The sequence below is a fragment of the Alosa sapidissima genome, chromosome 12, assembly GCF_018492685.1.
Source record: "Alosa sapidissima isolate fAloSap1 chromosome 12, fAloSap1.pri, whole genome shotgun sequence".
Taxonomy (NCBI): Eukaryota; Metazoa; Chordata; class Actinopteri; order Clupeiformes; family Clupeidae; genus Alosa; species Alosa sapidissima.
Window position 1 is genome coordinate 10,341,295 of NC_055968.1, and position 19,374 is coordinate 10,360,668.

Consider the following 19,374-nt stretch of genomic DNA (forward strand, 5'->3'; position numbering starts at 1 on the left):
GATATGTTGCATGAATGGCAGAGATAACTCAAATTCCCTTTCTACAGTCATCTAAACAAGGCAATCAAATTCCAGGACCAGCATAGATGACTTTTTTTAATTCTTGGATAATCTTCTCTGGTGCCAATTGAGCATTTCTCAATTTTGGATTAAAAAGCAAAGTAACTTAGAATTGCTAAAGTTACTGAGAATTGTACCGAGTAAAATATTACTGAAATTGTATTGGTAATGCCTTACATTACTGCATTACAGCAAAAAGCAATGCATTACTGTAATTTCATTACTTTTTTAATGCATAACTCCCAACACTGCTCCTCAGTAGGAGCAACCATTGAGACTAAACTTACTGAAGCATGGTTGTTGTTCTATTGTGGCTTATTTTCACTCACTGCGTTTGAATCACTTTAATGCATACAAAAAATGCTAGTGATCTGTAACACATGAGATGATTTTACATTGTCACATCAGCTGTCTCAACTGTTTTTTATTTTTTTGTAATTTTTTAAAACGACAGATCATGACTGTAGAGGACAGAATAAAGTTATTTATTGTGCCGTGTAGTGTTCTTTATTATATTTTGGCTATAATTATAATTTTCGTTATTATAATGGTATTACTGCCACACCTGAATAAATTGGCAGCACTCATCAGTTTTGAGCTCTTATTATCTGTAGTGTAATTAACTGAATTTGTATTATAGTTCTCATCACAGCAGCAGTCCGCCCTGTGGTGACCAAATTAACATTTCCCTTTGTGAATTGTTCCGGGTTGGCACTGACTGGCACTTTAGCCTAACAATTTTGTTGTATAATTAAATGAAGGCCTTGTCCTCGTATACTCTATGCATCTGACACATTCACTATTGCTTCTATGTAGAATAATACTATTCGTTTAACAATTTCTCAAATGTCATTGTGATTGTAGCCTAATAAATCCAAAGAATGCAATTTTTCTGCAGAAAGCAACCCTTGATACCCTTCCCCTTACAACTAATGATGAATCACGCCCCCTGGCGTTCTGAAGGTAACTTAATAGGCCTATATTTATAAATATTCATAACCAGAGAAACCAGAAACATGGAGAGAACCAGAAACACCCATGGACTCATTGAAGGTGACGTTTGTGTGGATGTTGTAGGCCTATTGTTATGTGGGATCTGACTCCCTCTAGTGTTTTAAAACAGTGCAATCCGATTACAGCAATTCAGCAAATCAGTGTACTAATCACATTCTCCGTATGAGGATTAGTTTGACTACATATACCTCAGTAAACATATGATTATAATATTAGCTTATGACTGACTCAATCATATCTTAAAAAACTAATGCAAATGTAGCATATTGGAAAATGCCACTGCATGGTGTTAAGGGGTGATGCATCTCAAAGCACATTGTTGCAGACCAAAATTTAAAGTAGGCATACTAATAGGCTAATTGACTGATTCGATGGTATTTCTTTTGCATTTGAAGAACGATTGTTAATAGGCTAGCCTGCAAAATAAACAAGGCCCACATGCAAGCTGCAGATATTTCTACGTTCACATATTCTCGTTCATCTGAAAACTTAATACATATTATAGGCCTAATTGTAATGAAAAACAAAGTAGCCATTGTATTCAAGAATATGCTGAGATCCATATCTCGCGTTAAGGGTTTGTGGTGTTGTGAAGGCATCATGCTCTTCTCCATGGTGATGACACTTCGCCCTCTTCCAATCCCCCCTGCCTTAACGAAATGGTTCAATCTATCGACGACGCTTAACCCGCTGTATTTAGTATTGACTGTACGCCGAAGAACAGGTTCATTCACTTGTTACAGTTTTGTGTCATCTAAAGTCTTAATCAAGACACGTTAAAATGACAACGGTAAACTATTCTGGTGCATACAGACACAACAAATAAACAAGCAACAACGTGAGGGACCGATTGACACGCTGTAGTGGGCAGTATTTGCTTCACCAAGGAGCCTATGGTTGAGGTAATGTAATGTCACGCATGAAGCTACTTTCGTTCTTTCCCTAACAAAATAAGCTAACAAAATGCACCTTATAGCTCATTCTTGTATGCTCATTTATCAATGAAGAGATAATAACAAAGTGAATACCAAGCGTGCCTGTACTGCGTCTGTCGGCTTTATTACAATGCGTCCCCTCTCCTCGAAAGCTAACGTTAGGCTAACGTTCTGGACCAGGATCTCGGAGGAAACAGCAGCAGGACCACTAGCAAGGATTCATTTGTATCACGGCTACCAACATATTACATCATCTTAAGCATCCTCTAGTTATTTGGGCTTTTTCGTGTAATCATTTTAGGATTTGAAACAGTGTTCTTACTTATTACCAAAGCAAAAAGGTGTTGTTTTGTGTCTCCTGAATGCTTAATTTCATGGGCTACGCTTTCACGTTCACACGGGCCTAGCTTATTGTGAGGTGAGGTGTCCTTATGAACCCATTGTTTCAGTTGCCTTGTTGACTCCTCTGCTATAAAGCTATTTCTGAGTAGGCCAATGTCGATACAAGTTACTACTTACTGGCCAATGTAGGACAAAAATAGCCTGCATCAAGTATCCTAACTGTATCCATTCATAGGACTATCAGTGGGTATGTGTAGGGTATATTCTTGATTACTATATCTAATTAGAAGGTCCGTGGGTCTGCCTTTTCCAAGCAAGCATGATGTTGACATGTAGCCTACCTAACCTGTAATAAGTCTTGTCATTTGACTGTTCTATTTGGGATGGGTTTAAATATTAGGGTTGCCCTATGCTTGGAAAAAATATTCATCCTCACAGGCAGCTGGAAAAAAAGACTTAAACTAAACAAAATTTAGAAGGCAAGATCAAGACTGATTGAGATGGTCTTGGTCAACTAAAACTATTTGTTGATATTGTGGTACCAGTCCCACAGATATAAAGCAGGTGCACCTGACATGGCACTTACGCTACAACTTGGGTGAGTTTGCGAGTGCCTTACATTACAAGTATTGTAAACAGATTATGATCGCTTCTGATCATTTGAAATGCAAATGTCTCCATGCATTCAATAATTGCTAATCAGCCTTTGTTTTATTATTATATTTATTTCTGTTCATTATTTTAGTTTAAATGAAATGCAATTGTGTGGAATCATTCTATGAATCTATCAGCTGTTGATACAATTCAAACTGGCCATAGGGAAACTTGCCCATTAAATCCTCTTACAGGTTATCAGTCTAAAGCTCATCTATTGGTTGGATTAGAGAAATATAAAGCGCTTGATACCTAATCCATTTATCGCAATAATACAATACAGTAGGCTAATTCCTGAACATTGTTGCCACTGACATGAATTGTGCTTTCATGGGCTTATGTTAGAAACCAGATACATATCTTACACAAGTAGCATTTGACTCAAAGGTGCAAATCGGTTAGTTAGGTAACTTGCTTGTGTCTCAGTTTACCCTATGTCATTAAGGCATTGAAGCTAGACACAGAGCTTATTACATGTTGTCATGACAACAAAGGGTATTACATTGTTTTGGTTTGGCCCTAGGCTACTGTGTAGTTAAACAGAATTCTGCAAGGCCTGCTACACTACACCTAAAAGAAACTGTGGAGGTAGTAGATAAAAATGATCATCCCACACCATACCATCTCTGACAGTAGCCCTGAACACGGCATTACTGTTCAGTGATCACACTCTGGAGGAGTGCTTATACTGTGTAGTCTCGCATGTTTGTAACTTTAATGGTTGTATGGTTTCATGTAGGCCATGCATTTGGTATGGAAACACACTTATTTGACTGTTGTATAATTGCCTCGTTCACTCAGGCCTCAGACAGGCCGGCCCATTCATGGCACTTAATGATGATGCAATCAGAGACGTTCAATGGCCTCCAGCCCTTTACTGCATCCAGCATTCATGCGGTTTCCCCGCTGTATCCCAGGCATCGCTCCATTATCCCAGCTCCCGCTGATCTCATCTCTGAAATTCTTCTGTGGAATGTAACCTGCATTCCAAAAATATCTCTCATGATGATATTTGTGAATGTCTTGATAATTAGGTCTATGATAGTTGCAGGATGTCTTATGGATAGTGAAATGCACTAATGAACCATATGTGAAAAGGCAGTTTGATGCAAGGGTTAATTTAATGGCACATCCATACTATTGATAAATTCTTGTGTCTTTAACACGAGGCTTTAATGTGAGAGCTGTTTGGGGGCAACAGCTGCTTGGTTCTCAGCTTCTCACTGATATATTTATACTCGGTAATAATATGCGTGATCACTAACTACTCCCTATCTCTGTTGTGATCAGGTGTCACGTGAGCGTACTTGATGGGTTGCAGTTACACCGGGCTGAAATTCAGTCTCAGTGTGATGTGATCCAACCACATTCCAGTCTCCATGTGCAGAGCGTGCATTTAGAGTGTGCTGTGATGTACTGTACAGTTGCTAGGATAGACTAGGGTAAGAATCAGATACAGATTATATGTTGTTTATATACTGTCCAGCAGTACACGCAAGCAGCAGGCAAGTGTCCAGATGGACTGAACTAGCTAGGCCTAAACTGTCAGGCATTAGACAGAATTTCTCTCTTTTGCCATAGCTTGCCTGTCATCTGAGACAATGCTGATGATCAGGTGCAAAATCAGATGACCACATAGGCCTTTAATAATATTTTTTATTAAATCTGTATTGTTTCAATATTACTATTTTAGAGCGATGCAGCACCTAGTGGGAACCTTAATGAGTGACTCCATTAGAGCAGCCCTGCCCAGGTTGTTTAGGGGGGCGGACCTCTGCTCCCCCGTCAGATGCAATTTGGGAGAAGCACTGAAAGAAGGCGCCTGTGTCATTTCCATTCTTTTTCACTTGCTTTACAGGAATTTGATCTTTATTATTGTGGTACCAGGCTTTGGACCAGTTACACAAGTAGCCCGTAGCCTGCCTGTCATCTTGGACCATGCTGATGATCAGGTGTTCATCTGATGGACACTATGTGATCATAGTTCTCTTAAAATCACAGCTATTCAGCATATTTATTTTGTTTTGATCAAAATGAATATATATATATATATTCATTTTTATGTATGTATGTGATATGTGATTTTTTAATCATACATTACACATGTATAAGTCACCCTAATTGAATGGTATATTTATCAGTTTGCATAAAAAAATAGTTAGCATGCTTGGTGGGAAGGAGTTTAGTGCATGGCTGGGCATCTCCTTAGTCTGTTGAATCCAACTTGTTACATCTGGATCACAAGACTGTTGTCCTTTAATGTAGGCCCTTTTATAGATATTTGACATTTCGTTTGATTGTTGTCTATGAGGGTCTTCTTACAACATCTCGCTGTGACTATTAATGAAATGATAGACAGTTGCACATGTTTTGAAGCTCTGAGCGCCTCTGTTCTTTGCAAAAAGGTGAGCCTCTCAAGTGAGCATCTTTTTAGTGTTGTGTCTCATAGAAGAGATAGACAACAGAAGCAATGAGCTCCTTCTGAAAGAAAAGGAAAAATAAAAAAAGAATCAACCTACTTTGTGTCAGGAAACCTTCTGATGAGCAGCAATAGTCAATTTGTTAGTGGCTTTCTCACTGTCACTGCCAGTTTATTTTTCTACAATAGGCTAGTGGTGTTGATGTCTTTTGTCTGTTTTATTGAGCTGAGATTGTACATTCTCATGCACCTCTGGATAGTGGAAATAATGGGGCTAAAGTGTATAGAATCATCTAGGTGGCCATTGTTTGACACAGATGACATGCTTACGCTTCCTTTTATGGGAGCATTTGTCTGCCATTGACAAGAGCAAATTTGAATAATACTGGTGATCGTTTATCAGAGTCTTTTTATACAAAACATAGCTATACAAAACAGGTTTGATCTGATATATCAGATATTTGATTTTTGAATGCATTTAACTAGTTGTTGCATACTTTCAGATCATGTAGGGCATAGTAGACTGCTCCTAGAAACAACCTAGAAATAATACCACTTTTTTAAACAGAACAAAAAACATCTTGGCATAGGCTAGTCAGCCTGGGTATAGGAACAAAATTGTTGCTGTAGTCTAAGTGGAGGGGCATTAAGAAGAGTGCACTGGGCAATGGAGCCTCACATTTATCCCCATCAATGCTTGGTACTGTGTCAGTGGGCCTGTTTGATCTCCATCATCTGAAGTCTGTTGTGGCACATTGTCATCATGCTAATCAGATTTGAGGGTTGTAAGGAAATAGGCAGATATCCTGTTACTTCTTCGTGACACCACACACCACAACAAACTCGTAAAGTACTGTGAGTGCGAGAATTGTTTAGTGTGTTTCTGAATTCAGTTCAGAAACATTCAGTGTGCAGAGTTCATAAAACAGCGTTCTCTTTATAACATATTCATAACACAGGAACATTATTTACATCATGTTTTATCTTTATCAGTGTAGGCCTTCCATTTTCATTCAGAACCTGGGGTAGGTGTCCTTTGTTCTGACTGATCTATAGTGATGGACTTTTTTAATGACTCAGCTTTGTAAGGCCTTGTCAAAAGACAGAAAAGCCTGCAGGGTGAGTCAGGGTGAATCAAGGGTCTACCTACCAACATAATCTGCCTGCCTTATGTGATGTAAATATGAAGTAAATCAAACCAGTAGTTTTTAAGTTATGTGAGTGGACACACAAATGCAAATGGTTCGAACCCGATTCCAGTACCCTCGTCCTCTGTATCAGGGCGACGGTAAATATGATCTCTGTGCCACGCTAGCATTTGGTAGTAACATTGGATCTGCATATGACCATGCACTGTAGGCTCTTACCCATAATGGAACTGAGTGTTCTCTGTCGTTCCTCTCTCCTGTGAGGTTGTCTGTGTTGCTCTTCTTGTTTTACTTTTTGTCCAGGCTACTGCTGTGGTCTTAAGTCTTGTCAGTGGTAGAGGTTGTAGATGATATAAGCTCTATGCACTTATATCAATGAGAGAAACTGGGCCCCATAACTAAAACTATGATTGCTTTAAAGGGTTTGTTTTTGAAAATGGTTAAACAGTATTAAAACAAAATGTGTTTAAAATGTATGGCTTGATGTGAAGTCACTGGTGGTGGTTGTCACAAGAACTTTACTTGACTTGACGAGAAGTCCAATAATGTAAACAGTTCTCTTTCTGTAATTCTGTTATGGAAACCACGTAGACTTGTTTTTGTATCCTTTACATATTAATAATTCATATAAGGATATAACAAAAAGCTAATGTTATTAGGCTCATAGTTCTGAATTCTTTATGGCTATTAATTATGTATCTGATGTATCTATGTACTCTTTTTCATTACTTTATGTGTTTCTAGATTTAAGTATTCCAAAAACATAGTTAGTTCTTAGTTCAAAGAGTCTTACAAGATGACAAAATGGTTGCCTTTGGCACAGTGAGCTTCAGACTACTGTACAGGGGCTGTGAATTCTTTACCACTCCCATTTATATTTCTTACTGCAGCTCCGTGACATAATTTATGACCTGGCCTCCGTATTTACGCAGTACTCTTAGTGGACACGAGGTGGCAGGCTGGAGCCACCGTCGTTTTTCCGAGATGCACAGATTTCAGACTTTAATACGGTCTCTCTCTCTCTCGGTCTCTCTCTCTCTCTCTCTCTCTCTCTATCTCTTTCTGTCTGTGCATCTGGAAAAAAGAGCAATATGGAGCAGATATTAAGGATCCTGCTGATGCTCTCTAAAGAAATCAACTCTAACTTGATTTTATGATTAGGCCCAGGGCCTGCTTGGTGTTGCTGCCAAAGTGATTTATGAGCCGAGCCCGGAGCAGGCAGGCGGGGCAGGTGATTACCGCTGTGACTCATTTGTCATGAAAGGGCCTCCTTTACGAGGGAAATATATGTTTGAATAGTAAATAGGAGCTTAAATACCCAGTCGTAAAGTGATAGCTCCGAGTGCAAAATAAAAACTTAGACAGATGTCGCGTTGAGACAGTTCTTTAGCTTGTAAAAAAGTTTTCAGGAAGTTCGGCTGTGGCTCAGATTTTGTGACCAAAATCACCAAAAACATTGATGCTTTGAACCGTCTGTGTCTCGTCTGTCTATGTGTTTAAATGTAGAAATAATTAGGGCTGCAAGTAATGATTATTTTCATAGTCGGATAATCTGTTTATTATTGTTTTTGTTTAATTGATTAGTTGTTTAATCGCTAAAATGTCAGAAAATGGTAGAAAACAAAATAAAAAGTTGATCTGTATTCAATGCGAAGTCCAAGATGTTGTCCTCAAATGCCAAATGCTTTTTGTCCACATGCCAAGCATATTTCTGTCATAGAGGAGCAAATAAAGCACTAAACTATTAAAGTTTAAAAAGCTGCAATCAGTAAATTTTGTCACAAAAAAAGTCACATTTTCCTTAAAAAGTGACCCAAACTGATTAACTGATTACCAAAATAGTTGATGATTAACTTAATAGTTGCGACTAACCAATTAATTGTTGCAACCTAAGCAACAATATACACTTTTTCCTAGACTAAAAATATAGAAATCTCCTTATATTATATTATATTATATTATATTATCAGTTCAGACAAAATCTGTTGAAAGGTAGAGTTATTTCTATAATAGAAATGCTATGCCAAATTAGTTGATCTTTTTATTTTTCTGTTTGCTGAAGGACCTGTATTGTTGTTTGTTTTTGTTTTGACCTAAAAAGAATAACATGTGGGTCTGGGAAATAATTAAATTCTGGTCGCTAAAAATTTTAACATAGTTTGAGAGTGACATAGAGTGACAGAAATGCTAAAGGTCTGTTTTCTGTCTGACTCGCCTGGACATTTCCTCATGAATTATTATAGCCTACCACATTTCACTGCTTGACTAAGTGAAAACATATACCGAACATGAAAATCGCCATAGTTATGTTGCCAATGGAGAAAACATTTAGCCTAGCTGGTTTCTGACAGAAATTACGTTTTGTACAAACATTGTAGAATCAAACCACAGCCGTTGAGGTGCAAATCATCTCCCTTCCTTTCTTTGGGTTTAGTTTATGATTTTCATTAACTAGGCTATCACACCGAGTGCATGCTAAAGACACCCCCCCCCCCCCCCCCCCCCCCTCCTCAATCCATGTGTCATTGCCACATTTGCTACAATACCAATTATATTTTGCTACTAGTCTATTAGTCAATCCTCTATACATTTTGCCAGTCTGAGAGCTGAGTGTGCCAGTTCTGTGGCCCGCCACCGCAAAATGTACACAGAGGAAACACAGGTAGGCTTCAGTGTATTTACTCTCTGACTCTGAGCGAACCTCTTTGTTCCGATGACTGATACATTTGAAACCCTGTTTTTGGAGAGAAACCGTGGAGAAGAACAGCGGGGATGGGGGTCTGTGGGTGTTGGGAATATGGGGCGATGGGTGCGGTGGGGGGGGGGGGGGTCAGAGTGCTGCGGGGTGGCACGGGACACGTCTGCAGAGGGCCACAGAGAGTTAATGGATCCTGGAGGCCAGGGGTGGCCGGTGAATGGATTAGACTGCATAGTGCAGCTCCTGCCGCTTGTGTGCCTCCTTAACTGGAAATGCTGAACTGTATCCTACCCTGGGGAGCGCTGGAGTCAGCACACAACTCATCAGCTTTCTGCACACCCCTAACCCAACCCAACCCAACCCCCCACTCCTTTGCATTTGCTGGGAGATATTACTGACACAGAGGGGTGTGTGTGTGTGTGTGTGTGTGTGTGTGTGTGTGTGTGTGTGGTCACGGGATGTGGTCAGATGCTGGGATGCAGTTCGGGGCTTACGATGTTTCATTAAGTTTAGCCGCTTAACGTTTCAGATGCTTGAAAAGTTGAGGTTTGATCTCATGCTGAGCTATTGATATTTATGGGGTGTTAGCACAATATGTGCAGACAGGTTTGAAAATGATGCAAGCATGTGAGAAAAGGTATTGACGTGAAAATAAAATTTAGACATAAATAACACGCAAGACGATGTTTCACATTTTCTTTTATTTTGATGTTGCAGATGTTCAAAATGCTATTGCATCAGTGACCTTAAAACCGAGAACAATCTATTGCACTGTTGTGTCAGATTATATGTCGAAAAACATAATCAGTCCAGTTTTATATGGTAGTACATCTTTTAGAGACATTTGATTTGTGAGAATCCACTTGGGATATTGATAACTTTCTGATTTGTCTGAGTCTGTCCAACTCATCATAACTGTCTTTGGAAGTAAGTAACCACTGTGAATGATCTAAATGAGTTGCATTCTCTCAGCAGACGTCTGACAGGGACCTGGATGCTCTCGCTGGGCACACTGCTGCTCGGTGGCCTCACTAGCTCCAAAGGAACCTCTCCTCCATTCTCCCCCCCTCCATGAGCCCGAGGCGGTGGCCAGCACCCGATGATTCTGCCCGCCTGCTGCAGCCATAGCGCTAACCACCCGGACCAGGGAGACGAAGTCGTAGGATTGGCAGGACAGCCCGACCCGCCCTCTGACCCGTCGAATTGTGAGATGCCCTCGCTCCCCGACAATGGAGGTGAGAGTGTGTGTGTGTGTGTGTGTGTGTGTGTGTATGTGTGTGTGTATGTGTGAAGTGCCCCTTTCACCCGACACATCTGATGCACCATTACCTCACCGGCGCCCAGCGTTCTGGAACGGCTCACGTGAGCACGCGGGGACAGCTGTTGATGAGACACACACATAGACACACACACAAACACACGCACACATTCACGCATGCACATACACATACTGTACATGTGCACATACACACAACACTCACTCATGCATGCACACAGAGACACAGTCAGTCAGTGTCAGTCTTTTGTCATTGTCTCTGCCTACGAATGACAACACAAGGTCATCTCACTTACAAACAGAAGACAATAAGCCTTGCTTCTCCTGCCTTTTCCCAGTGTTCTTAATATGTATCCTTTTGAGTACATGTGCCCAGTAACTATTTTTTATTTAAATTGTGCCTAGAGTGGTGCCCTTCACTCAGTGTCCTCCTCCTCTGACATCACAATGCCTCTTCTCTGTGCTGTTTTCCCTTCAGAGGATCAAGGAACATCCCCCGTGAATCTGCCATCTGCCCGGGCCTATCAGAACACGGGGAAGAGGAAGGTCCGCAACAAGAAGAAGAAAGGAATCATCACAGCCAACGTGGCAGGAACCAAATATGAAATAGGTACAGTAATGTGGCAGGAACCAAATATCAAATAGGTACAGTAATGTGGCAGGAATCAAATATGAAATAGGTACTAAAATGTGGCAGGAACCAAATATGAAATAGATACAGTAATGTGGCAGGAATCAAATATGAAATAGGTACTGAAATGTGGCAGGAACCAAATATGAGATATGTACTGTGGACAGTACGCCATGTACAGTCTTGATACTATTACTCCACCGTTACATTCAAACACACCCAGTTAAAGCACTATAGCAGCCTACGTATATCAAGGAGACTGGTGTATGTGTACGATAATAATATAATAATAGCAATAATAATGTGTTATGATATAATATAACATTATGTTACGCTGACCAATCAATTGCAAATCCATGATTATGGGTGATCAATGACCCCAATGTTATTGATTATGGTAGCAATTAAAATGACATTGTAGAGGTGAGCCCAGGATGGATAGCAATAGTTTATGAGTGATGAGTTGTTTATGAGCTACCATATTGGGTTTATTCACAGCAGCATGCAACAGACTGACTGCCATCAGGGGCAAACGCAACAGGCATTTAATCTGCTGGACTGTCCAGTCTCAGTGTGGGGTTAATTGAACCTACACAGGGATGAAGGGGTCAGTGCGAATAATGAATGACCAGCGAGGGTGTTCAAGTTGAGACGGTGGCCGTTAGAACTGGGGGAACCCAGCTAACTCTAATTACTCTGATTGTCTGTTAGCTGTTGTCTCCTTCATCCATGGCAGCAGAAGTTGAAGTTGAGGTTTGAGTTGGTACATGCTCACCACTTTTGATATGAATTCCTGGAGCAAAGGTGTAATTATACAATATTAGGTATAGCATCTTCAGGTTTAGAGGACTCAAGAAATAATTAATACCCTGTTTCGTCAGGGCAGATTAATTTTTCATTAGATCTTGAATAATGAATAGTTATTGGATTAATGTCTAAATGTGTTGGCCACCTATCTCTCATGTTTTCCATTCCGTGAGGATTTATTGAATAGATTATAAGACATTAATTTATCTTAGGGTGGAAAAAAGTGTTGTGAATGATTCTAAAAGCCCTTGCACCTCTAGTAAATGCCCAGAGCTTTTTGATCAGTGAGATATTTGACCAATTTTTTTCCATGCTGCACTTCATCGTCAAATAACTGAAAGCATTCAAGATAGTTTCAACATAGTCTGAATTATAAGATATAATTATAATTATAAGATATCAAGATAGTTTCAACATAGTCTGGATTATAAAATATTTTTTTCTTCCATACACTGTCCTTTACTGTTGGCCAGGTGAGATCCCATTATGGTGAGTGAACCAGGTAAGGTGATCTCATTAGATCTTTTCGTGGGTCTCGTTAAGGGTTGTAGCCAGCGAAGCGAGGCACCTCCGAGCCGACACACACACGCGACACTGGGTGCCATCTCTCACTGCCTCTGTGCGTTCTCGTTTGTTTCAGTGCGTGTCGCAATTAGTGAGCTGGCTTTCCTGAAGACGCGGGATGAGGACGAAACAGCTAACCTCATCTGGAATGACTCGGCTGTTCAACACGAGAAAATCGCTGAGCTCAGGAACTACCAGGTAACATAACTCATCAATAACAATCACAGACCAGCGAGTGGCATAGCGCTGAACACAAAATTAGCCGTGAGTGTACAGTAAAGTGTTTGCTTTTAAATCCCAAAGCATTTCCCTTTCCCAGAACATATCGTAACTACCACTAAGGGGCTAAACCATTTCTTCAACCAGCTAAAACCTAAATGATCATTACTCTCCGCTGATGTTGGGGGCAGGAACTTCACTAGGTAGTGTACTTCTTAGGAGGAGCTTCCTAGGTGTTCTGGCTAAAGGTTTTTTTTGTTTTTTTTGTTTCACATCTGCGACTGTGATTAACGACGGGATCCGAGTGTGAAACACCATGTCATGTGAGGTGAGCAGAGCAGATGCCGGGGGGGAAGACTCCCATCATGAAGAGAGACAGAGGCAGACAAGTCCCTGCGTGTGACATATCTTAGAGCCCTGAGCCCAGAGAGAGAGAGCGCAAAAGAGTAAGATAGAAGAAAAGAGAATGATTATGAGAGGAAATTCAGAGGCAAATGGAGAGACAGATGGTGAGAGACTAGGGGCCCTATCTTGGCGATCAGAAACGGATGGTCAGAGGCGCAAAGTTTATAGACATTAAAGGCGTGGCCAGTCCATACAGTATTCACTAATTTAATGGCATGATTTTTGTGATCAAACACTGGGCGCCGGGCGCAATAGGGTTGTTCTTATGTTTCTTAATCAGTCATGGGTGTGTTTTGGGCGTAACATCCTTTAAACCAATTTGTCATTCCCTTTAACAGCAAGCAGCACAACTTCAAACAGCTCCTCGGTATTTTGATAGTCAGCGAGCATTTAAAGCAGTGGTCCCCAAACTTTTTATTCCGAGGGCCAGCTCACTATGCCTGGTTCTAAGAGAGGGCCAGAGACTCGGAGTATATCAGTAACCATAAATAGCTTAGTGCTGTGAACAACAGCAGTCTATCTTAGTTGAATATTCCATTACATTTAATATACTGCAATTTAATACCATTGTTAGCTGTGTTTATGTTGCCATCATGCCATATCAGTGTAAAATGTGGCTCAAATGAAATAATACTGATAAAAAGACTTTAGCATTCCCAAAAGTATTAGCAGGGAGTCCCAAATGTATATTTTATTCAAAATGTGTGAACTCTGTGTCTTTGCATACACAGCTCATATTGTGAACAAGTAATATCCTACAAATAATTCAGATAACTCAAACTATGAGAGTTTTATGTGCTGGCAAAAACATCTGAAATGACCACCATTCTAACTTTCACTCACCTGATGAGAACTTTGTGAATTGTGAATTTGTATGAACATTTGAACGAGTGAATAAAAAATAGAAATAATTATCCCAGAAAGTCACAGAAATATGACTTGAATAGAAGTTAGTTAGTTATTAACAATTAATTGATAAACTTTTAGAATACTTTGAGCACTGATACAGTCAGCATAGGCCTCTTACGTGTTTGCAGGTAGGCCTACATTTCATTCCGTTTTCGATGGCAAACGCAAAACAGCGCCAAAACAACCACCAGTGGACAAAAAGAATATTACATGTGTACTGTTAAGACTCGCCATAGAGAACGAACGGGGGAAATTACCGAGGTTATAGTTTGACGATGTCGTACTCCCGTGCGGGCCAGATGCTATATACCACGGACATGATTTGGGGGGCCACCCAATAGTGATGGGGACGAGACCGCCTATGCCGAGTCCGAGTCAAGACCGAGTCTTTGAAGGGTCGAGACCGAGTCGAGACCGAGTCTGTTGGTTTTCAAATACAGTCGAGTCCGAGTCAAGACCGAGTCTTTGAGGAAGCAAGTCCGAGTCGAGACCGAGTCCTTTAGGAGTCGAGACCGAGTCGAGACCAAGACCATAAAAAAAATTCAGTTTTAATATTCATAATTTAATATCACCCCAGTTAATAATCAACAGTTAGGCCTACAGACTAAGCTAGATTGGGAATTGTTTAGAGGAGCAGTCTTAACGTCTTAATATGGACTATGCTGACCTACAGACACTCACCGGCAGCAGAGCCATAGAGATAAATAAACGGCTCTGACGGCAGTATCTTTGCATTGCACCATGGGATGTCATTTTCAAATAATGCCGGTCAACATTGCATTTTATTATTATTGTTGTTATATGTTGTCTGTTTTTTTATATGAACATAAAAAATGCGTTGGTCTCGAGGACTCGGTCTGAAATTACGAGTCCTTCTCCTCCCACTGTGGTCCGAGACCGAGTCAAGACCGAGTCTTTGAAGGAACGAGTCCGAGACGAGACCGAGAAAGCAGAAATTGGTCTCGAGACCGGACTCGAGTCCGAGACCGGACTCGAGTACTACATCACTACCACCCAAAATGAGGTGGCGGGCTGTATCCGGCCCGCGGGCCGTAGTTTGGGGACCACTGATTTAAAGGAATCTGCTTGCACGCGAGACCGTATGGAACAGGGATTCCACTAAACCTTGCTTTACTAAAACCTGTTTGTGACTAGCAGAGTATAGCCTACATGCATTTGCACTCGCCTATTATTTCAACTCATAGCCATGATTTTTAGTGGGTGTAAAATAACGATTTTTTGATAATACGCCAGACCTCACCTTATGTTGCTAATTGACACACCCTGGGCGCAAGGTTTAATGAAAGTGGAGCGCATGGCGAAATATTTCTCACTTTATTGAGTGTAAGATAAGAATAAGCCTTTGCGCCACCTTGCACCTGGTACTTGATCTAGGCCCTAAAAGTGCGAGTGTGTGTGTGTGTGTGTGAGAGAGAGAAGAAAATATGAAAAAAGAAATACAATCAGTGAAGGTAAGAAATATGTGTAGAAATAGAGAAAAAGGAGAGGGGGTGAATGTGTCCAAATCCTCTCCGTCTCCGGCAGCAGCAGTGTAGTCACCATGCCTCTCTGCACACGCAGGCCTTACAAATGGGATGGCACAATAGTGTGTGTGTGTGTGTGTGTGTGTGTGTGTGTGTGTGTGTGTGTGTGTATTTTCAGTCAAACCGCTATATAAATGTGGATGCATTTTGTTCTCCTGAGACAGCCAGCCTTGACCTTCTCAGTAACATGGGCTGTGTGTGCCATCCATCTTCTTCATAGGCGATGTAATTACATGGGGCAGCACCAATCGATGAAATCATTTCATGGCCAAAGCTGCATGTTCGCTTGGCCCCAAACTGGTATGGTCTGTGCCCATAAAGTAGATGAGCAATTTTTTTTAAGATAGGGAATTAAATACTCTTTATTGTTTAAGTTTCTTTTTATCTTGAAATAATGTATATCACATTTCTTTCTTTCTTTACATTTCTTTAGTTTATTTGTACCATAAAAATGAGCATTATCATGAATTCCTTTCACATTTTTGTAATTTTCCTTCTTTTTTTCCTGTGTTCAGGAAGTTTGCTGTCAAGCCACAGTTCATACGAGCCTAATTAACTGCACTGTTCTACCTCATTTGGTCAAAGAATACAGAAACTGTGCCTTTTTTTCTCTCTCACAGCATTCAATGCAATTCATTCATCTGTCACTACTTACAATCGCAGGTTCCCTGATGCAGAACCAATTACCTTGGCCCCTGGAGTTGAGATTGATTGTCCTTTTTCTTGTTTTAATTTAAAACGATGTGGTAAACTAAATAAGGGTCAGGGAAGGTCTTGCAATCACCTTTTGTTTTGAGTCCATAATTGGGCATAAATGTCAGAACATTGTAATCTCGCCTCGGCTTTCCCCCTTTAATGTTACACTTTTTTTATGTGAAGGTGAGTAGCGTAATGCCCCTGCCGGCTTTGTTATTTCTTTTTTATTGTAGAGAATCAACCATTTCCCTGGGATGGGGGAAATCTGCCGGAAAGACTGCTTGGCAAGAAACATGGCCAAGTAAGTATGCATCGAGGATTAAACAGAACGTAATTTAAAGCGGGGATATTGCCTTACCTGTTCTTGACCATCTTGACTACCAAACCATCTGGGATCATTTTATTACGTCCAACCTCATCACGTAAACACCTTTCTCTCTCTCTCTCTCTCTCCCTCTCCCCTTGTATCTGTGTTCCCTTTTTCACTTAGAATGATTAAATTCCAGCCTCAGGAGTACAGCTTCATACCCAAGACCTGGATCTTTCCTGCTGAGTACACGCAGTTCCAGAACTATGTGAAGGAGCTGCGGAGAAAGCGCAAGCAGAAGACATTCATCGTGAAGCCGGCCAACGGCGCCATGGGTCACGGGTAGGTCAGCTCAGACCCACGAGCCGTCTGGCCCCACGGTGCTGGCACGCCCGAACCGCCACATATTGCCGCTGGTGTGAGAGACGGGGGCCTGACATAAGCTATGGAAAGCAGTCTCTGTGTGTGTGTGTGTGTGTGTGTGTGTGTGTGTGTGTTGGGGTGGGATGGGATGGGGGGGCTTCCAAATGGAGAAATTCTGGCACAAGACAAAAGCGATTCTCATAGCAGACCTCATTTTCATCCCCTCCATTTCCATTAATCCACTGCAAGGGCAGCCGTAGCAGGTAGTCCGTTCCCTCAAGGAGCTGCATGTGATTATTGAGTCACCTTATCCAGCGCCATGGAGACCTGGCCAGACTATAAATAGTGCTTTCTGTTCTGCACCAATTTTTTTTTTTTTTTCGTTTGGTTGTTGTTGTTACTGTTCTTTGTGGCACTTTGGGCGAACACTTGCACCACAGCATGGTTAAGCCATATTTTACATTGCAAGGCCAAATTACACAGTTTTCAGACATATTTTTCTTCACTGTGTTTTTTTCCCTTCCCGTTGTGTATTTGAATAGTCTTTCATAACATTGTTGAGAGACCATGAACGTTGCAATGCCAAACTTTTGTCTGAGAACCGATATTAAGCACACCCTGTTGGATTTGATTATGAATAAAGAAAACAGCACTTATTTGGCCTGTAATTCAGTTAGGCTCCAATAGATGGAAGTATTGCAGTAGAGAAGTCTTTGTCCTGTTCTCATATATATATACTGTATATTCCCCTGGCTGTCCCAGCAATGGTCCTGTGTTACAGGGAGCCCAAATTTATTACAAAATAAAAAGTTAGCAAAAGCTAAATTATTGCGATACATTAAGAAAGTGAAAGATGATGAGTTTAGCTTGGCCAGTCGGAGGAGGATGTCGGAGATTAAATTTGAGAGACGCACAGTGTGATGCAGGAAATTAAGTTATAGCCCCTCCGTAATTCATTTTCAGTCTGAAAACTAAATGAAGTTATTGTTTGTGTCTGAACTGAAGCTTGTTAAAAAGTGTCAGGCCTAAATACAAGCCCCCCATTGGTGGCACATTAACCCGCCTGCCAGAATGGAGTTTGATTACCTGACATCAGCACTCATCAATCATGTCATCTAATTTACCGCTACACCTACAAACAATCTCAGCACTGTCCATATCAAAGCCACACGATATTTACGCTCTCTTTGTCAGACTTCCATTGTCTGCTGGTCAAGACGTCATAAATACAGGAAGAAAATACACTCCAGCTTGACTAAAAATGAAAAGAGACATACATACACATGCTCTGAAATAGAAGTGGAGCGTAAAAATACACTTTGCTCTAGTTTTAATGGCCGTAATATGTGCGTAAAATGCTGGCACTGTATATGTGATACACTGATTCTGATTCTGATGGAATTCTACACAATAGACAAAACAATAGACAGACCCCAGACAAACGACTAAAAAACACTGGACATAACAGCTCTGGTGTAAATTCCCAGCTAGAGAGAGGGTCTGGGTCAGATCTGGTATGGCTCTGTTTCAGAGTCACTTCGGTCTGGTGTTTATTCGGCAGTGGGTCCCTGTTATCATTTTTCACTTAATGTTTATTAGTCTCAGATTTTTTTTTTTTTTTTTTTAACAGTCACACCTTGGCAGCAGCAGACATAGCTGAATATAAGCTGAATTTTACACTGAGCAAGATCATGTTTTTCCTCTTAGGACATGTCATAGTTATTTCCTGTGCTTTACGAATTTGTTCATCCTCAGGATTTCCTTGATTCGCAATTGCGAGAAGCTTCCGAGTCAAGAGCACTACATCGTGCAGGAGTACCTCGAGAAGCCCTTTCTGATGGAAGGTTACAAGTTCGACTTGCGTATTTACATCCTGGTCACCTCCTGCGATCCTCTGCGGATCTTCCTCTACAACGACGGCCTGGTCCGGATGGGGACCGAGAAGTACCACTCGCCCAACGAGTCCAACCTGGTGAGACACAGACAGACAGACAGACAGACAGACAGACAGACTACTAGCCAGGCAGGCAGGCACCCAGCCAGCTGTGCCAAGCAGCTGTCTTATCAAATATTAAGGGCCCCCAGGGTCTCCAGGGGTGTGTGTCGGATAAACCCGTCACACGTGTCCCAGTCCGTAGTGCGTCGTCAAGCCATCAGGTGTGCCAGGGAGATGAATGGCATCATGCTGCTCTAACGTCTTGTGTTTGGAGTTAATGGGGGTTACGCCATGTTGTTTTTTGTTTTTCTCCATGTTTATGTCGGTCTTTACTTTTTTCTACTTTTTTCTTAGTGTTTTTTTTTTTTTTTTTTTTTTTTTGTTGATGGTGTAGGGACATCATCTGCCATTAAAGATCATTAATTGGATTATTAAAAGACCATTAAT

General features: G+C 41.0%; 1 protein-coding gene across 2 annotated transcripts in view; it reads left to right on the top strand.

The window, feature by feature from the left end:
* The first annotated feature begins 1,711 nt into the window (after window positions 1–1,711).
* ttll7 (tubulin tyrosine ligase-like family, member 7) overlaps window positions 1,712–19,374 on the top strand; it is a 62,978-nt gene continuing 45,315 nt past the window's right edge. For both annotated transcript variants that reach the window (XM_042057592.1, XM_042057593.1), the window contains exons 1-7: window positions 1,712–1,976; window positions 10,246–10,505; window positions 11,025–11,156; window positions 12,625–12,746; window positions 16,555–16,622; window positions 16,812–16,970; window positions 18,747–18,963. In XM_042057592.1, coding sequence (XP_041913526.1) covers window positions 10,370–10,505; window positions 11,025–11,156; window positions 12,625–12,746; window positions 16,555–16,622; window positions 16,812–16,970; window positions 18,747–18,963 — 834 coding nt within the window. In that variant the 5' untranslated portion in view covers window positions 1,712–1,976; window positions 10,246–10,369. The remainder of the gene's footprint in view (window positions 1,977–10,245; window positions 10,506–11,024; window positions 11,157–12,624; window positions 12,747–16,554; window positions 16,623–16,811; window positions 16,971–18,746; window positions 18,964–19,374) is intronic.